General features: G+C 36.5%; 1 protein-coding gene across 1 annotated transcript in view; it reads right to left on the bottom strand.

The window, feature by feature from the left end:
* VPS13B (vacuolar protein sorting 13 homolog B) overlaps positions 1–21687 on the bottom strand; it is a 610900-nt gene that overhangs the window by 456019 nt on the left and 133194 nt on the right. The window contains exons 18-19 of the mRNA XM_081111114.1: positions 5568–5702; positions 4633–4806 (exon numbers count right to left, since the gene is read on the bottom strand). Of these exons, the coding sequence (XP_080967240.1) occupies positions 4633–4806; positions 5568–5702 (309 nt within the window). The remainder of the gene's footprint in view (positions 1–4632; positions 4807–5567; positions 5703–21687) is intronic.

Here is a 21687-nt window from a genome sequence, read left to right as displayed (position 1 = left end):
ATGAAGAAGAGTCAAAGTCTATATTTAAAAGATAAAATAAGAAAAATGTTTAGAACTCACCTTAAAATATTTTACATACATCAATTACAGTCACCAAGTTCTTCTACCTCTGAAGGAGCCAAAGAAGCATCTAGTTTCTCTATGTGACCCCTAACATCTATACAAATATAAGAAACAGAAGTGTATTGAACGGCTCCTGTCCATACTAACATGAATACAGAATGTGGGCTGGCACTCTAGACCCCACAGAGGCTTCAGCCACTTCGAGGCAATCAGTCAGAGGAGCAGAGAATACAATGAAGGGTGAAAGAGGGCAAAGTGCAAAGGGAGTTGCTGAGACACTGGAGAGAAAGCAGTGCTGTGAAACCATGAAAATGTGGCTCTTCAGACGATGTTTAATATGAAGTAAGAAAGGAGCTCCTTAAAGTTCAGGACTTTCAAAGCTGGGGGATGCCATGTTCAGCAATGTGGATCCAAAGGTTATATGATAAATATAAATAGCCTAGGGCAGTGGGGAAATGGTATATGGTTAGAAGCCCCAGGTTCAAGTTCAGGCTAGGTACTTGTATAATTTCTAGGCCTCTAATTTTCCTCCTCTGTAAGACACAAATTACATTTGCTGTGCTAAATACAGTCTTGTTTTGTAAACAGATATAAAAATGCATATGACAGTAATTTTTAAATTATAAAAGTACTATTTTTACAATGAGTTTCACTGATACCAGGAATATTTTTTCTGTCACATAAGAACCTAATTCATATTTATAAAGCTGTCCATTCCCTTACATTCTGAAGTCAGAGTAAAAAACTCTGCCTCTTTATCCTAACTAAGCTACTCTCAAAACTCACATCCTAATTGACTTCTATAGCTGGCTCCCAGTTTGACAATGCCCTCAATTTGGAAGCATGTGAACAAAGACCGCGGTCTTGCACACATCATGGCTTGACAGGAGGAAGCCCGTTAGAATGATCATAAGGCTCCTGTACAATACACTTACTATTCTACATTCAAATACCTCTCATGGAAATTCTATAAATCTAAGGGGAAAGTTCATTAACAACCTCACCTGGATTTCTGTCTGTCTGTGAAGGAATCAGCAGAGATTACTTGTACTTCTCTTTAATTATATTTCGCCTAGAATTTAACTACCCAGAATCTTTTTTAAAAAACATTAGGGAAGATCCCTACGTCATTTCCCTTAGGTGTTCCAGCCTCAAAAAAAAAAAAAAAAAAAAAAAGGATATGTAATTATCACTTGCTTGCTCATCCATTCATTAAATATTTGTTGATAGCATACTATATGTAGATGGTTTTAGATACTAGGAATACAGCAGTGACCAAAAAAGACAAAAACTCCTGACTAAATGAAGCATAAATTCCAATAGCATAAGAAAAAAGGAAAAGCAGCCCTGGCCAGTTCATAGTAGCATCATACACTGAAAGGTTGCAGGTTTGATTCCCAGTCAAGGCACAAACCTAGGTTGCAGGTCCAATACTTGGTCAGGACTCATATGAGAAGGTAAGCCATCAATGTCTGTCTGTCTCTCTCTCTCCCACCCTCCCTCCCTCCCTCTCTCAATAAGTACTCAGAAAAACTAAAGAAGAGCAGGGAAATAAGACGTTTCTATGCGTGTGTGCATGCACATGTGTGTAAGAAAAATAGAAAAAAAATGTATAATACAAGCCAGGAAAATACTTGCTGAAAGAGTGATATTTCAGTAAAGGCTTGACAAATTGTTAATGAATTATTTCTTCATTTAATATTTATTTATGATTTGTCTGTAATATCAGATATATATACACACGCAGGCACACATATCTCTAATTTAAATCTTATTAAAGGAACATAAGATTATTCAATAGTATTTTTAAACTGACTTTAAAAATTAATGTTTATGAGCTCTCTCAAAACCATATCATAAATACCTAAGCCATGAATGTGGGTGGCAGTACCAAGGTGAATGGAAAATTTAAATTTAAAAATTGCCCTAAATAAAATAGGGGAATGTAGTTTAAATAAAAACATATTACATTTTAGGATTAAAACATACCCAAGGGAATATTTTCAAAGCACCAAATACATGATCACATTAAAATTTAACACATAAATCCATAAACATATTACTAAACATTAATGTTGAAGACTAGGTAAATTCCTCAATAGCAAGAAAAAACTGTAAAACTTTACCCTAGAAATATCACAAGTGGAATTTTTTATAATAGTTTACTTTTAGACCTATATAATAGATTAGAAATGCAACATTTTGGTGAATCCATAAATTCATTTGAATTACAAAGAATATAAATATTGTTATGAGAAATATCAGGTTATTATTTAAGTAAGTTTGACACATTGATTCATTCTAACTGTATATGGCAAAACAATAAACACGGAGTTCCTCTTCAACTTGAGTATGTGGTAGACATAAACAAGCGTACTCCCTTCTTAGATATCAAAATTCTAACCATGTGATCTGGTCATTTCAATAACATTTCAATGATATGATGATTTTAAAACAAAACCTATCAAAAATTACTATATAAATAATTACATAAAGAAGTTTAGCAGATAGCATATTTAAGGAACACTATTAAATAGGCATTAACAAACTGTGATGTTTATTTAACCACAAATCTCTTCTCTTTAAAACAGGAGGTAGCTAACTCACACAGGCTAAATTTGGCCCACCCTCCAGGTTTTTTTAATATATATATTTTTTAATCCTCACCTGAGGATATGTTTTTATTGATTTGAGAGAGAGAGAGAGAGAGAGAGAGAGAGAGAGAGAGAGAGAGAAACATCGGTTGTCTTGCATACTGGCCCTGACCGAGAATCCAACCCACAATCTTTTGGTCCATGGGACGATGCTCCGACCAACTGAGCCACCTGGCCAGGGCCCCCTCCAGTTTTGGGGAATTAAAGTTTTATTAGAACACAGTCACACCCATTTATTAACATACTATCTATGGCTATTTTTGTGATGTAACATCGGAACTGAGTTGCTGAAATAGGTTATGGTCCACAAATTTTAATAGTCATTTGGCCCTTTATTAAAATTAAAATGTTTACCAAACCCTGTTTTAAAAAATTGATAAAACCTTACCCATAACCACATTCTTAGTTTGGTCTTTGCCTCATCCTCACATTTTTTCCTTAGAATTCTATACCTATTCTCATCAGGCTGGTAAGTTCTTTTTGAGGATTGTGTCTTTAGCAGCCTGTTGACAGTGGGTCCTCAGACTTACCTTTCAAATAATATGTCCAGTTTCTAATGTGGATGCCATTCAGCTGTAAATGCTACTGTAACAATATTCATCTTTCAAATGTTTTTTGTATCCCTGTTATATGCACTTGTGCAACACTTTGAATATTTGAATATCCATTTAGCCTCTGTCTAGTCAGTTAATTACAAATCTTTTCATGGTTTCTACTTTGAACTTAGTACATTAATGTTTAACATGTTTCCTGTAAGTTATAATACCTGTTAATGTTAACAGAACTTTACTCTTAGGCAACTATTCTAAACCACTTCCTCACTTGGCCAGTTAATTCTAAAGAAAAATTTCAGACCCCCATCCTTTTAGGAAATCTGTATATAGCTATCTTATTTCTAGCCTCAGTGAGTGACCACCTTGACTGTATTAACCACACTAGAGGCCCGATGCATGAAGATTCGTGCAAGAATAGGCCTTCCTTCCCCTGGCTGCCGGCCCTGCCTTCGCTACAGCCGGAGCCAACTTCCTGCTTTTCCTCTCGCCCGGAGACACCCTTGTGCCTTCCCAGGCTGCCCAGAGGCCCCAAGCAGCTGGGGCAATGTGGAACGCCTGCACCATGGCAACAATGCAAGCATCCCACCGCGCCCCCGGCCGCTTGGCACCTGCATATGCAAATTAACCCGCCATCTTTGTTGGGTTAATTTGTATACTCACTCCTGATTGGCTGATGGGCATCATGGAGGTAAGGACAATTTGCATTTTTCTCTTTTATTAGTGTGAATACTGCTTATATTGGTCTCAGGTAACCATGTCTTTTTTTTTTCCTGCAGTTTTTGTTGATCTTTCTGATATCTCCTCTACACCAAAAGTGTGGCTCTGCTATTATGGTGTTGAATAAAATGAAGTAGATTAAAGGCAAAGTGCTTCCAGAGAAGTATATAACTCAAGAAATAAGATCTTGACCTCTGCGTTTTTTCTTGGTTCTACCATCAACATCTTTCCTTTTTGCAAAGCTACAGGAATCACAAACACCTAATTTTAATATAGCAAACTGTGGGTAACAAAGTACTACTAACCCATGAAAAGTGGTTTCTCTTTCCAGTGTTTTATATTTCTTTTACTCTTTTCTACCTATTACTTGGTATATTTTAAAACTCAGTTGGATTTAGTAGTATGAATTCTAAGTTTGCTATTCATACAACTGAATACTCTCATATAAAATAAAATCGTTATTGCTTCTACACATTATTTATTGAAGATGATACAAAAATACTTCATTTGTATTTTTAAAGAGTACAACTGCAGAGAGTACAATGAACACAAATTTTTTTAATTCTAATTTTAAAAGCCTTAATTTAAAAAAAAAAGAAAAAAGAAAAAAACAACTAAAAGAATAAAGATAAGTTTGTACTCACCAGAGTTGTGGCAGTAGTCCATATACTGGGGAACTTGCACTGTAAAGGCTATCATATCTGGAGCTAAGAGAGATTCTGGCTTCCTACTCTCATTGAGCCACTTGCTGCTATGAAGGTCTTTAGTGTCAGAAGGACCTTGAAGCAATGGAATCAATTTCTCTTTTCCACTCTCACCTGAATAGAAACATTAATGAAAAAAAATCTTATCAAATAAAATATAGGAGTAGCTTGAGGATGCTTATCTGAAAATATACTAACATTATAACATTTCAACTCTATTTGGTAATTTTAAGTGTACATGTAGTTATATTAAAAATTATAAAATTAAAAGCATGTTTAATTCTTTAAAAAATACATTTTCATATTTAGCTAATCAATGTAAAACATGTTTAGAAAAACTTATAAAAGCAAACAACTTGAACACACAATGCTTCAAATATTCAATGGAATCTGTACCTTATCCTTAAACTTACCTACAAATTTAGCTTGTACTGAAAAAAGTTAAATGACAAATAATTTAAGGGAAATATTATGAAGTACTGATAGGAAAGTGAAGTCAATTACAACCTTAAATAGAAAAACAACTGGATTTTCTACTTAATTTTATTATACTAACAACATTTTAATTTAATTTTAATGTCATATATATCTGTACTTACTGTTTTTCCCAAAAGTATAAGAATAAACTTTCCTTTAATTTTTCTCCCTTATAACCATTCTTAAAACTTTTTCCTTAAATAAAACTTAATTTATTAAAGTTAACAAGTATCATCCTGGCACAATTAATAAAAAATTTTAAGTAAAATAAAAAAATTTAAAACCTCTGATTCATAGGAACAATGAGTAAATTCTTGTTTCAGTAACGCTCCTTGTAAAATGTAAGGCCAATTCTCCTATACAGGCAATAAAGTTTTACACGGTCCAGCTGCACATACCTGGGGCTTTGGCACAAATTTTTATTGATCCCACGGTCCCAGAGGCACATTTGACCAATGATGTGCTGCAGTACTTCAATTCAACATTCTGGATTGAGCCCTCAAGAGTTGGCAGGGGATTCTTAGATTTCACACCTAATAAAAGAAAACTGCAAATGTACTAGCCGATTGAATTTAAATAATTTTTATACTCCTTCACTAAGGCATTTAAACTTAATTATACTTTAATTATCTACCTCAGATGTTCATACAGTATTTTTAGTAGGTTTCATAGTTTAGTGTTTAGGAGGTAAAAGGATGCAATTTTAAAATAAATGGTCTGAACTCTCATAACTATATTCACATAGTCAGTTCTTGATTAGTCAAGCTCAAAAAATAAAGTAAATAGTTTAAGCAAATATTTTTTAAAAAAAATAGATGTTGAAAATCATATTTGGCTTTAGAATATAGGTAAGATTTTCAGTTTTGAAGCAAATTTAACTTATGAATCTAGTTTCATTTAGGCAGAGACATTTAATTTAAACAGGAAACTTCCAGAGTAAACAGACCTCTTCAAATTATCTTGGTCAGGTAGGGTGAGGAAAGAGAAATAAGATAGCTCAAAACAGCTCCAAAGTTAAAATGCATTAGCTTATAAACAAAATTAACATACAAAATGTATATAAAAGAAAGAAAAAGTATTCTATATTAATTAACAAAAAAAGTGGATATTAACAGCTCTACTATGTGCTACTTGCTAAAGGGCATAAAAGCACAGAAGGGAATAATTACCATGAAGTAAATGATAGAGAAAACAATTCAAAATGGGAGAAACTCATTTTGGCCCTGAAGGGTAGGTGAAATTAATCAGGCAGAGACTCTTCAAGAACATTATTCTGACAATACTGCAGACTACTACAATGATATTGCTACTGATGACGAACTCTAATCAACTAACATTTACTGAGGACTTATGCGTCACGTATGTTACCTCATTTTATCCTCATAACAGGCCCATTATAAAAATGTTTATTATCCTCATTTTCAGATTGCTATTCAACAGCATAGAGGGGTTAAGTAATTTTTACTCAAAGTCCTATAGTTAGTGAAAGTGTTTAAATACAACTTGATCCCATCACAGAAGACTTTACCAATCATTTTGCCGATATTCGCAAATACCTACCAACATAATTTCCCTATTTCACATTTTGATCAAATGTATACTATCCTTTGTATTTGAAACTTATTTAAGCAGAACTAATTATGATTAAGAAAACAAAAAAATTTCTATGATAAATATATTAAACACTAGAGGCACAGTGCAGGAATTCGTGCATGGGTGGGTTGGGGGGGTGGGGGGTTCAGGGGACCTGGATGCAATCAGCCCTCCAGGCGGACGGTGGGACGCCCTTGCCAGCCCCGATCTGGATCCATCCCTGACATTCATGCCAGTTGTCAAGAGCCACCAGGCGGTTGATTTTATATTGCTTCTTCCTTGCAGAGTATCTAGGGAGTGGAAGCAGCCATGTTGCCTGAGGTCTACTTCCAGGAAGCCAACATCACTGTCAGGATAGTGCCAGTGGCACTGGTCCATTGGTGCCTGGCCAGTTTTCCAGAGATTGGACCTGCAGGACTGCTGAGGGAGTGAGTGGCTGCTGCCAGACTGGGGGCCAGCGGGATGGGTCTCAGCTGAGTGGCACTCCCACTGTGGGAGTGCATGACCACCAGGGGGCAGTTCCTGCACTGAGTGTCTGCCCTCTGGTGGTCAGTGTGCATCATAGCGACCGGTGGTTCCGGTTGTTTAGTTGCTTAGGCTTTTATATATAAAGATTATTTTGAAATCTTTTTCTCAAACTTTAGTGTGTTCAATAAGCCCCATGATCCTCCAAAAATCTTCCTAAGATGTGGCCCAGGAATCTGCAGTTTAATTAATACACTATTTAATATGAAAATGGTTAAAGGACAACAGGCTAAGAAATACTTTCTTACATACTAACTCCTACTTCAGCAGCAACTATTAATTTACTAATTTCTATTTGGCTATTATATAAACATGTATTGATTGGTTGTTATTTTCCAATATTCACCACCTGTATTGTTTCCATTTGAAGTGATATTTACTATCCTCAGAACAGGTTTCTAAAATGTTATGTATTTTTCTGATTTTATCATTATTTTTATCACATTTTCAAAGCCTTAACAAAAAACTTAAGCAGCAGCATCTCAGAAAATTAAGTGATGTCAACAATACTTGTATAAATAGCAGTAACAGTAGAGGCAATAGTAATAGTTATTATGGCACCTAACATTCACTGAGTACTTACTAAGTGTATTCACTATGTCTAGTTTATTTATTCATTATTCCCTTCCCTGAAAAATGGAATAGTTATTATTACTGTTCCACTTACATATGGGAAAAAACAAGTCTAAGAGAAATAAGGAAAGTGGCAAGGCCTGGATCACATCTGTCCTTACAAAGGAAGCTGAGCTACCTTACATATTGAACATCATCTGCGGTTGCAGGAAGTTATAATCAGTGTGCAATTTACTCCAATCATTATGTTAGACGATGAGAAGGATACAAAATGGAATAATACCCTCCCCTAGCTCTCAAGTCTGCACAGTCAGACTCTTGTTTTGTGCTAATTTTTCAAGAAATATAAACAACCAAGATAGTGATCAGCAGACGAGAGTGCCTGAAAAATACTCTCAAGGGTTCCTGATGGTGTTCGGAACTGAAACAAAAAAATGAGTTAGTTTCTGGAAAATGCAAAAGCAAAACAATAGAAACAGGCTAATATCAATTTGTTTTCAAATTATTTTATACAACTGCTGCTTCCACAGTTTACTAAAGTTTAGGACTCTACCATGAATCAAAAATGGTAGGTCTTTTTAAATATTTAACACGTTATATATAAGACTCCAATTAGAAGAAGATGCCTAAAACCTCTTCTAATAAAAATCTCATATTCTTATATACCTATACAAAAGTATCCTGGTTTAGACTAACACTATTAAGAATTTAGTTCACATCTTTATGATCACTACATTTCTCAGATATTTTAATTATGCATAATTTCTCCTTAAGAAAAGCCTCTTTATACTTTGTTTTTAATGCCACAAGCCTAGATTTTTTAAAAATATAGTTATATCTTTATAGACTTCAACAATGGAGAAAAGACGCTAGTAAAAAATAATCTTGGTGATGTAAACAATGGACTTTGGGTGATTATGTGTCAATGAGGTTTGTCAATTCTAACAAATGTACCACTCTGTGGGGGTTGCTGATACTAGGGGATGCTATGCAGGAATGGAGGCAGAAGGTATATGGAAAACTTCTGTACCTTCCCTCAATTTTGTTGTGAACTGCTTTAATATTATCCTCCTGTTATTATTACCTATAAGTTAAACGATGAACTGATGACAATCACAAAGAAAAGTGACCACGGGTAATTACAGTAAGAAGCAAGTATATCTGCAATAAGCCATGGAAAGAGAATTAAAGGAACCAGGCAGTTCAGAGGACAAGAATGCAGATGAGGCCAAAAAGATGAGTGACTGAGAGTCTATCGAATGACGACAGAGCCTTTCCCTTACCTCACGCAGGCGTGCAAGTGAGAACCTACATTCATCCCAGTAAAAGACTGAAGGGTTTACGCTGGAGAGGTTAAACCAGAAGAATTTTGGACCAGAGGGACCATGCTAAAAAGGGAGATTGTCTAAAAATCTATAAAGAGCATATGCATGGGAGGAGAATTCCTTTTCTTTTAGTCCTAAGAACTCTGAGAACCAGTCACATAAACTCCAGAAAGGAAACAGAAGGGTTTCTCACTGAAAAGTGGCAAATTCAAGAAAAACAAAACAGAGATACTAATAAATGATTATCCCCCAAAAACAACAAAAAATAAGTTAGTAAAAATAATCAAAAAGTGTATATGGATTTTATTTAGAGGGAAATATCAAAGAATAAACAAAAAATAACTGCCTCTAAAAAAAAAAAAAATGATGAAGATAAGGGCCCAGAGGACTACTCTTCTTGTTACAAGCCTTATTATCCTATATCCTATATAATAAAAGCCTAATATGCTGTGTCCGGTTGTCCATTCAACCAATCAAAACGTAATATGCTAATGGTATGCTAAGGGCACGCAACCACTCGCTATGACAAGCACTGACCACCAGGGGCCAGACAATCGACCAGTCACTATGACATGCACTGACCACCAGGGGGCCGACGCTCAATGCAGGAGCTGCCCCTGGTGGTCAGTGTGCTCCCAGAGGGGGAGCACCATTCAGCCAGAAGCCAGGCTCACGGCTGGTGAGCTCAGCGGCAGTGGCAGGAACCTCTCGCACCTATGCAGCAGTCGGACATCCCCTGAGGGCTCCCAGACTGTGAGAGGGCGCAGGCCAAGTTGAGGGACACCCGCCCCCATCCTGAGTGCATGAATTTTGTGCACCAGGCATCTAGAAATTTAATAAAATGAAACAAAACATCATTTAGGACACCTGAGCAAGCAGAACACACACTAGATACACAAAAATAATAAGACAGTGAACCAACCATAAAGGTTTCTGAAAGAAGAAAGAAATAAATTATTTTTTTAAATGCACTGAAGCCCTGGACAGTGTTGTTCAGTGTTTAGAGTTTCAGATAGTGTGAGAAATGGATCCAATGGATGGATCCAAATGGATCCAATGGATGTGTTTCTCTCACATAGATATCTGTCTATCTCCCTCCCTCCCTCCATCCCTCCCTCCCTCCCTCCCTCCCTCTCTTTCTCTCTCTCTCCACTCCCTCCCTCCTTCCCTTCCACTCCCCCTAAAAGTCAATGGAAAAATAGCCTCCTCGGGTAAGGATTAAAAAAAAACACCAAAATGCACTGAAGTGATAGCCATTTAGAGTTGTTAAGGAGCATTACCCAAAATAACAACAGAAAAGTGCTTCCAAATGATTGATAATATAGTAAGAGGTAGGCATTATTCTTTCATGGGAAGAATAAATGGAGAAAGTAAACTGAGAGGAAGATTTATCACATAAAAATAAAGTGTAAGTCTAAACAAAAGTAGCTGGCTAGGCAAGAAAATACAAGGCATACCAAGAAAGCTGGTTGGTTCACAGACTCAGTAGGTGACAAAGATTACAAATGGCTCCCTCTAATAACACAAGCAAACAGGACACACAAAAATAAAAAAGGTAGTGTTTGTTTTGTTAACATTGTTTATAATGATGATTTCATTGTTTTTAACATGAAAAAGTAAATGAAGTGACATTCTAAGATTGAGTTAAGCCAAATTATCAGGGTAATAAAAAAAATCATGTAATATTATCAACAGAATATAAAATCTAACCATTGAACTATAATTAATTAAATAGCGTGAAATAAAAAGTAATCTCAAAAGTGTAGCTCACAGTGATATTTAGGTGACAGAATTCATCTTTAAGTATTCACAAGGAACAAAACACGAAGTCTTACTTCCCACTGTTTCACCCTCACTTGCACCTCAGCAATCCCTGTGCATACTGCTATAACTACTAGTAGAATGAGAGGCAAGAAGCATTTACTGACCAACATGTATCTACAGATCTGCTTCTCTCTTTACATTTTTTTAACATCAACAATAGCAAATAAATATTAGACAACTAGACTCAGCTTCATACGGACAGAATGAGCAAAGAGATAGCTTAGTTTAAATCCATACATTCTAGTACCTAGTTTATTGTGTGTTTTTTTAATATGTTTTTATTGATTTTAGAGAGAGAAGAAGGGTCCTTAAAAGATAAGAGCTTAGAGAATCCATATACCACATTCCAATTCCACACTTCTTGTCCCCACACCCTGCTTGGTGATTAAAAGCCAAGCCTATTGATAACCAAGGTTGCTAAAGCCCATCAGGATAGACAAAGTTTAAGTGCCTGCTTACCACTCTTGTAGTTTCCTCCTTGTTTTAGACATCTTCCCCCCTTTCTTGAAGGTTCAGCATGTCACTTAGAATTAAATGTTATACACTATGGAGCACGGGTGTTTGTAGTGGAAAGGTTTCCATGCCACGCTGCCAGGCACGAAGTCATGCCATGCTATGTATATGTTTCTTAGTAAGTAAATGTAGCTAATAAATGAATTTTCTTCTCCCTATGATTTCACTCATGATAGAGGAGGAAACAAGTATTTTTATTTTTTTTAGGTAAAACACTGCGGAGTATGCAGAAATATTATACACATTATAAACCCCAACATGTACTTAATACTGTGTTAGCTTCCTTGAAAGTGAGTACAAATCATGAGCTACCTTACAGAGTAATCCTTAAGAGAGCATCTGGCATGTAAACATTCAGTAAATGTTAGCTAGTACATTCTCATTATTGGTACTATTACTACAAACAATACAACCTTGTATTAGGGAAGTTCAGTTTACATACATTAAAAAGTAATGAGGGAATGTACTGAACGATACACTAATCACTAGACCTTTATTCAGTATAAACTCTGCCATCAAATAGCTCTGAAATTTTGATTTAAAACCTCTGTAGCTCAGTTTCCTCATCTAAAAAAAAAAAAAAGGAGTGGCTAGATTTGATTATGATAAAGATATCTTTTACTCTAGAATCCAGTAATTAGCAACAGAGGAAGGAGATTAAACACTACATAATGTGATATAAAAAAGAAAAGTGGCTGTGAAGGGAAAAATCTTTTCATATACCATCAGTATTTTTTAAAGGCAAAAAAACTTGCACAAACTAAATAAAGTACTTACGTTTTTGCACAAACGGTAAAAAAAAATATGAATTAAGTAAAGTCAGCGAATGACTTCAATGAAAGATGAAAACAATTTAAGGAATAACTATTAATTTGTTTACAAACTGATATTGTAAGAATAACTTCTGAAACCTTTTATATCTCTCCCTAGTTCTAGAGCTATAATACTAGGTAAAGAATGGTAATTTTCTTTGTGATACAAATAACAAAGTGATGTAACATTAGATATTTTTTTCTATAAATAAAAGTTTTTAGTTGAAATAAAAGATAACACCCAATTACTAGTGAGTATCATTTAGTATTATCCGCATACATAAACTTTGAAAAATAACACTTTGGGTAACATATAAAAATAAAATGCTTAGAAAAAAGTGCCTGTTTCTTGGATAAGGTAATTTCTTAACATATGGGAAGGAAATATATGAAACTAAATTCTCAGTAATAACCACCAGTGGAAATATCCAAACTATGCAAAAGTCATATTATATTAAACTACGTATTCTAATAGCCCAAGTGGGGAATGGAGAGAGGATGCCATCACTTTTGGTCACTGAATTAAAAATAAAACAACTATGTAGGCATTAGGGCAAAATGAAATGAGATCATTTAAAATTACCACACACAGAAAGCCTAGCGTCTATTTTAAAACACCTTGTGGTTAAGATTTTTTTTAAAAAAAAAATTAACGTAGATAAGGATGCTAAATGACTAGTTGGCAAAGTAAAAGAGGTCATAGTAAAGGGCAAAACTATCTTTTAATTTAAGGAAAATTGTGTGTGTGTGTGTGTGTGTGTGTGTGTGCGTATGTGTGCATGTGCACGCGTGCGCATCCATGCATGAGTGTATGTCGAGGGAGTTGATAAAGGGCACACCAAAAAAAAAAAGGTGCAACATTCATTCATTCTGCACAGGACAAGATCATTCTTCCTTCCATAGTTTAATTCATATTCTGCCATAGGGCAATCTGACTCCCACCACAAGATAAAATTGTCGCCGAAACCGGTTTGGCTCAGTGGATAGAGCGTCGGCCTGCGGACTGAAAGGTCCCAGGTTCGATTCCGGTCAAGGGCATGTACCTGGGTTGCGGGCACATCCCCAGTGGGAGATGTGCAGGAGGCAGCTGATCGATGTTTCTCTCTCATCGATGTTTCTAACTCTCTATCTCTCTCCCTTTCTCTCTGTAAAAAATCAATAAAATATATTTTTTTAAAAATGATAAAATTGTCAAGTTAATTATCTGACCACTACGAAACCTTGACTCTGACATGCTATACTTTTACTGTAAGAACTCTGGCTGCGTGCAACCAAGATTCAATCTTGCTACTTCGGTCGCTGCTTATAACTCTGGACTGCTTCTCACTGTGGAGGGGATCACTGATAAGGACTAAGCATGATCATCCACTGCTGGTTCCTCATGCACGAACTTTGACTCACGTCTCATTCATTCCCTTCCTTATTCATTTACTTCAGTGAACACAAGTATTTACTGTATACTACTGTACACCAAGCTCAGTCTGGGGTTGTGGAGTTAAGAAGGACAACTCAGGCTCTCCTCTCAAGAAATTCACAATCTAGTGAGAGAAATAACATTGGTCATTAAATCAATAACTACATAAATACGTACCCACTTGATAGTGTGAAAAATGCCAAAAATGGGAAGTACCGAGTATTATGGAAACATAAAGAAGAAAGGGACTGAACTAGTCTGGGGAGTCTGAAGAAAATACTACCTAAACTATGACCAAGGAGTGAGCTCAAAGAAAACTAGGAAGAATGTTTCACAATCATGGAATACTGTCACCACCTAAACACAATGTCACAATCAGGATAGCAAGCAGGTGGCTGGTGGAGACACCACTCACTCAAAGGACCATATACCACCAAGTTTCATTTTCCTAAACGTAATAATAATAATGGGTAAGATCACTTACTGCTTAATGCACAAAACCTGTTGCGGAAAGTTACTGTTACAAATGAAAGTCAATGTGGCCTTCTTTGACACTTTAACATGTTTCTATTTTAATAGTATAAAGAAATATTAAAAGTGAGAAATCAAAGATATAATTTATAGAAACTTTCAAAATTTCGTTAATACACTAAGAGCTTAATGAATCACTTAATAAAGCATTTAGATATTTGTTCAATAAATTCATGAATCAGTGAAGGGTAAAGAATACAAAAGTAAACTCACATAAAAAGAAATGCAAGTAATAAAGGATATATGACAAAAGTTAAAATTTGCTATAACTAAAGTAAAGTGAATTAAAGGAAAAGTGAAACATGTAGAATCTATATTATTTAATGTTGTTGAGGCTTTATTAAAACAGTCATTACCTACAAGTTGCATTACATATTCATGGAATGATTTGGGAAATCAATACATATTATATGTTATTTTTTAAAGTTTATTATCCATCACTAAGTTATTCAGTCCTAGGAAATTAACTAAAAGAATATTAAAAAAAAAGAGAGAGAAATGCTCATAGCAATATAAATTACATCAGCAATTATCAGAAAACACTTTAACTGTCACAGAAGAGGAGAGTGGTACCTGTTACTTGATGTTTATGTAAAAGTACACAAAATGTATTTATTAACAAACTAGAGGCCCAATGCACGAAATCCCCTCTGGCTGCTGGCACCCGGGATGCAGGCTTCCCTCCGGCTGCCAGCAGCCGGCCCTGCCCCCTGCCCACACCCGCCTTGGCCTGGCGCTGCTCGCATCCACAGCTACTATTCTTCTCTCTCCCTTCCCCCCCATTGATCGCCCCGCTGGCCGGTGGCCTAGGCCTCCCTCTGTAGGGCGATTATGGGGCGTTGGTGTGGCACCCCTCGACCAATTGCATTGCACCCGCCTTGGTTGACCTGGCGTCAGTGCGTGTCATAGCGTGGTCGTCCGGACAGTCGGTCTGCTGTTTGGTCATTTGGTTGATTTGCTTATTACACTGTTATTATTATAGATGTTAAATCAGGGGTCCTCAAACTACGGCCCACGGGCCACATGCAAATACAAATATTGTATTTGTTCCCGTTTTGTTTTTTTACTTCAAAATAGGATATGTGCAGTATGCAGAGGAATTTGTTCATAGTTTTTTTTTTAAACTATAGTCCGGCCCTCCAACGGTCTGAGGGACGGTGAACTGGCCCCCTGTTTAAAAAGTTTGAGGACCCCTGTGTTAAATCAAACAATGAAACATAAAATGCTATATGCAATATTGTCACTATATGAAAGCAACACATGGATAAATATTAGGAACTTTAGTATATAGAAATTTTCAATAATGTAGAAAAAGCATTTTTGTAAAACTTCATATATACTCTAAAAATTGACTTACTAAATATGGAGACTTTAATACCATCATAGAACAAATTTCACATTAAAAACAAAAGACAAATATGCTCTGTAACCACTATGGGTAGAATCACCGAGGGCAACAAAAACAAAAAAACCTACTAATTTTGGTGTGTATATATAGCCAAACTTATAAATATAATGAAAGAGGATGAAAAGAGTTCAATATATACAAATTTAAAATAACACTGACCTTTTTCAATAAATAACCCAAATATAAAAATAAAATTCTCTCTTACTTGACTTTGGATGGTGGGCACAACTGTAATATACAGACTATGTATTGTAAAAAATTTATGCTTCAAACGTACATATTTGCCGGTGTCAGCAAATACCTCATGGTATTTGACCAGAGTCACCCCAATAACTTTAATTTTTAAAACAAAATTTTAAATAACAAAATAAAATAAAAGATATATGCAAGAAGAGTAAGACTCGAAATGGTAATGCAAGCTATACATAAATTAAGCTCTAAATTATTTACAATCAGGACAGATCATATCCCTAAAGAACAAATGCTGTTACTACTGCCAAATTCAGAGAAAGATGTCATGTCTTAGGTATGGTTAAGCTATGTATGTATATAAATATATGTTTGTATGCAAATATATGTGTGTGTTATATATGTATGGTTAGCATTAACAAACAGAAGACTACTCTAGATCACATTATTCACCCTTATTCTAATCAAAAAGAAATTTTAAAAAATTTTTAAAAGACAACTTTTCTTAGTTCATTATAGAAATAAACTAGTTCCACTTCCAGAAAACAGAGAAGACTTTTTCTTATCTCTCATGCTAATTACAACTAAAAACCCAATAATATATATAAGCCAAAAATAAGAAGAAGCTGAAAGGCAGAAAGAAGGCAGAAAAGTTAGGGTCTTCAGGACTGAAAAAAAGACACAGTGCTGAGGTGTCTAGGTTTGGTTTTGCTTAACACATTGCAGACGGATCACAAGAATTCTCATATTTTCTGTTCTAAAGCTTGTGGCCAATCACGAGAATTCTTTAAAAAGAGATCAACTAAAGGATTGTATGCACGAATATAAGCCTAACCAATGGACACAGACACCAGGGGGTGAGGGCATGTGTGTGGGAGGTGATGGAGGTGCGAGGGGGGGGGGGGGAATAAGGACACATATGTAATATCTTAATCAATAAAGAAAAAATTTTTAAAAAGATACTAGCTTGTAAGAACATGTAATAAATAACTTCAAAATGCAATGGGTATTTAATTTTAAGTGTGCCTTTAATATTTATGTAAAATATTTTTTGTACTCGTTCAATAGAGTAAAGCTAGCAATAAAACTACTGGTCCACAATGTGTATATCCCAGACTTAAAACTAAAGAAGCTAGCAACCCTAGAAAGGCCTACAGGTACAGACATAAAATGTCCCAACAAAAGCTATTTCTCCCTAGCCCAAGGACCTGAAGGCGCATCCCAGCAAGAGAGAACATTTTTAGACAATAACTGTTCTATTCTAGCCAAACAACACAGGAAAACCTGTGGTCCCACCCCCACCAACATCAACAAAGTTGAATGAGAAGTCTAGACTTCCACCTTCGGCATGCTCTAACAAGACACTCCAACACCCCGACTGGGTAATATACAAAAAGGCTGAATAGGAAACCTGGAGTTCTAATCTGACCTGGCAATAGGAGGCAAAGCTCAGCCTTCCAGCTGGCATGGTATCAGAGTCAGGATTTTCCACCAACCCTTGGCAATAATCAGTCCCTCAGCACCACCACCCTGGTGTCAGCAAATACCTCCTGGGACCTGTAATGATGCAATCCAAACACTAAAGTACAGGGAGGTATCAATGGTGGTCAAAATGGGAGTCATAATTCCCACCCTGGGTCAGAAATTAAAGGGACAGATTCCCCGCTGGTTCTTGGATACAAATGGAAGATAAGTGGAAAACCTGGACTTCTAATCACACCTGCCAGTAACAAGGGTGCATGCACGTCCCTTTTCCACTATTAAAGCATAATCAGATGAAGCCAGATAAAACAGAAAGTTTAAGTAAGATACAGAGTCTCAGAAAATAATATCCAAAATATCCAGGGTTTCAATCGAAAAAACTTGTCATACCAAAATCAAGATCCCAAACTGAATAAAAAAGACAACTGATAGATGCCACTGAGGTGGCAAGGATAGAACTATCTGACAAAGAATTTTAAACAGCCATCATAAAGATGTTTTAAGAGGCAATTATAAGCATGCTTGAAACAAAAGAAAATAGATTTAGCAAAGAAATAGGAAGCTATATAGTAAGAGAAGAAGAGGGAGAGGAATAGGAAGAAGACAACAAAGATGCCATAAAAAGGAACCAAACAGACATCTTAGAATTAGAAAATGCAATAAAAGAAAAAAGACAGTAAATGGATGGGTTCAATACAAGAATGGAGAAGACAAAGGAAAAAATCACTAAACTGGAAAATAGAACACTAGAAATTATCCAACCTGAACTATAGAGAAATAACAGAATCTCAGGGACCTGTCTGACCATACAAAAATAGTTTTAACATTTTATTTATTAATTTTAGAGGAGACAGGGAGAGAGAGAGTGAGAGAGCCAGAGAGAACCATTTCCTGTTCCACTTATTTATGCATTCATTGCTTGCTTCTTGTATGTGCCCTGACTGGGGACTGAACCCGTAACCTTGCATATCTGGATGACACTCTAACCAACCAAGCTACCTAGCCGGGGCACAAAAGATTTAACATTCATGTCATCAGAGTCCCCAAGGAGAGTAGAAAGGAGTGGGGGAGGGAGGGGAGGCTGAAACAGTACATGAAGAAATAAAGATAAAAAACTTCCCAAATTTGGCAGACATAAACTTGAAGATTAAGTTGAGCTAACCCCAGAGTACTCAAAAAAATAAAAATACATTATAGACAACCTTCTGAAAACTAAAAACCGAGAAAGTAATCTTCAAAAAAGCAAAAGAAAAAATGACAACTTACCCACAGAAGAAAAACAATTTGATAGCAAATTTTTCATTGGAAACCATAAAGTCCAGTAGGGAGTGGCACAACATTTTACAACTGCTGACAATATCCTTAAGGATTGAAAAGGAAAACCAGACATTCTCACATGAAGGAAAACTAAGAAAATTTGTAAATTTTTGTTAAGCATTTAACTTAGTGAAACTTTCAGGTTTGAAACTGTTTGTCTAAAAGAAATGAACTTTTAGGTAGCAGATCTACACTTTGAAAAAAAGCTAAAGTTAAGTTCCCTAAACAGAAAGGATAAAACAAGGAATTTTGCAATATTGGGGGTGAAAAAAGAAAGAAAAGAATAGGCCAAAATAGGATAAATATGATAGACTTTTCTTTTTCCCCTGAGTTTTCTAAATTATGATTCATCTTGAACCAAAACTAGTAATAATGTCTGATGTGGCTCTAAATATACATAAATGAAATATTTATGACAATTATAAACAGGGAGGGTAATGAAACATATTGTTTCTACCCATCACTTGAACTGGAAAAATGATAATATCAGTAGACTAACAAGTTAGGTTTATGAAATGTAAACCTAAAGCAAATACTAAAAATCCTCACAAGATACACTTTAAAAAACTACACATAAAACAACATGGAATTCAAAATAATATTTAAGTAGCCAACAAGAAGGAAGAACAAGAAGTCAGTAAGAAAAAGATAACAGGAATATCTCCAAATACTTGGAAATTAAACACATCTAAATATTCCACAAATCAAAGAGTAATTCTCAAGGAAAATAAAAAAACATACAATGAACTGAATGAAAACACAACACAGCAAATTTGTAGAACACAACTAAAGCTGTGTAGAGAGCAAATTATATAGCACTAAATGCAACATTAGAAAAGTAAGTCTCCAGTTAATATCTAAGTTCTCACCTCAAAAGCACAGAAAAAGAGCAAAGTAAACCCAAAGCAATCAGAGTAAGGATATAATAAAGCTAGCAGATCAATTAAATTTATTTAAACTTTTTTCAATCAGTAAAGTTGACAAGCTTCTATGAAGACTAATAAAGAAAAAAGAGAAGAGAGAAGCCATAAATTGCCACTATCAGGATTGAAATGTTGCATTACTATAGACCAGGCGGGCATCAAATATTAATAAGGAAACACCAAAAATAATTCTGCACACTTAATTTGACAACTTTGATGATATAGATCAATAAATCAATTTAAGAGGAGAAACCAAGATGGCGGCATAGGTAAACACCAGAAATTGCTGCCTCGCACAACCACGTCAAAAATACAACTAAAAGACAAAACGGACATCATCCAGAACCACAGCAAGGCTGGCTGAGTGGAAATTCTACAACTGGAAGGAAAGAGAAAAAGCACACTGAGACTCAGAGGAGGTGCGGAAGTAAAGTGCAGAGGTACGGAGGCGCACACAGAGAGGTCTGGCAACTGAGGACGCAGTTGTCTTTTTCAACAGGGAGGGAGACACAAGCTCCCGACGGCTCAGAACTCCAGTCCCGGGTGAGTCTCTGGGGACCCAGACTCATACGGGGAGAAACTGGACTGTCTAACATCAGGCAGAACTCGAGGGCAGCTTTCTCTCAGAGGTGCTTGCAGCGATTACCGCGGAACAGTAAGACCCAGGTCCTCTTAGGGCAGGACTGAGGAGCAGCCATAGCTGTTTGCTCCACCCTGTTGACTCCCTGAGACCCCACACCACCCAAGCTGTGCACAGAGGTTTTTGCAAATGAATGGCCTGGCCCTTTGCAATCTGATAATTACCTAACAAACTGCAGCTGGGTCAGAGAGACCCAGAACTTCCAAAAGAAGGCCCAAGGCCCCACAGCAGCTTGCATTGCTTCACAGCTGGGCCTCATCTAGGCACCTCCAAACCCCAAACAAAGAAGAGGAATCTGCAGATCTCTCCGTAGCTCCTGCTGGGTAGCCTCAGGCAGAGGCTAAATTAGCACCTCCTTAGAGATCCAAGAGCCAGTATACCCAGTGGTCAGAGTGGGACCATCCAGATTACAACTCCTCAGATCCATGAGGGACACACTCAGGGGGCAGACTCAGTGAGCACCAAAGCCCCACTGAAGCAAGTCTTGCCCCAGAAGGGTGTCTCCAGCTCAGAAGTTCTCCCACTGTAGACACAGCTGATTCTCACAGCCAATTGGCCTGGAAGTCAATTCCTCCCAGTGATACCTACAACAATCAAGGCTTAACTACAATAAGACTGTGCACAAAGCCCACAAAGGGGTGCACCAAGAGTGCCCACCTCAGGTAATTGGGGAGGCTGAGCCACTGGGCCCTACAGGGCACCTAGCACACAAAGCCACTCTACCAACACAGGGAAGCAGCCAAAATGCGGAGACAAAGAAACAGGTCACAAATGACAAAAATGAAGGAAAGCAAACGACTGGATATAGAGTTCAAAACCACGGTTATAAAGTCTTTCAAGAATTTTCTAGAAACCGCCGATAAATTTAGTGAGACCCTCGAGGATATGAAAAAGGACCAACTACAAATTAAGCATACACTGACTCTGACTAAAATAAAGGATATTATGCAGAGTTCCAACAGCAGACTAGAGGATCCCAAGAATCAAGTCAAAGATTTGAAATACGAAGAAGCAAAAATCACCAAACCGGAAAAGCAAAAAGAAAAAAGAATCAAAAAATATGAAGATAGCGTAAGGAACCTCTGGGACACCTTCAAGCGTATCAACATTCGAATTATGGGGGTGCCAGAAGAAAAGAGAGAGCAAGGTATTGGAAACCTATTTGAAGAAATAATGACAGAAAACTTCCCCTACCTGGTGAAAGAAATAGACTTACAAGTCCAGGAAGCGCAGAGAACCCCAAACAAAAGAAATCCAAAGAGGACCACACCAAGACACATCATCATTAAAATGCCAAGAGCAAAAGACGAAGAGAGAATCTTAAAAGCAGCAAGAGAAAGACAGTCAGTTACCTACAAGGGAGTACCCATACAACTGTCAGCTGATTTCTCAACAGAAACTATGCAGGCCAGAAGGGAGTAGCAAGAAATATTCAAAGTGATGAATACC

This window comes from Myotis nattereri, assembly GCF_964212035.1.
Source record: "Myotis nattereri genome assembly, chromosome: 17".
Lineage (NCBI taxonomy): Eukaryota > Metazoa > Chordata > Mammalia > Chiroptera > Vespertilionidae > Myotis > Myotis nattereri.
The sequence above is the reverse complement of the archived record's forward strand: the minus strand, read 5'-3'. Positions and strand labels throughout refer to the sequence as shown.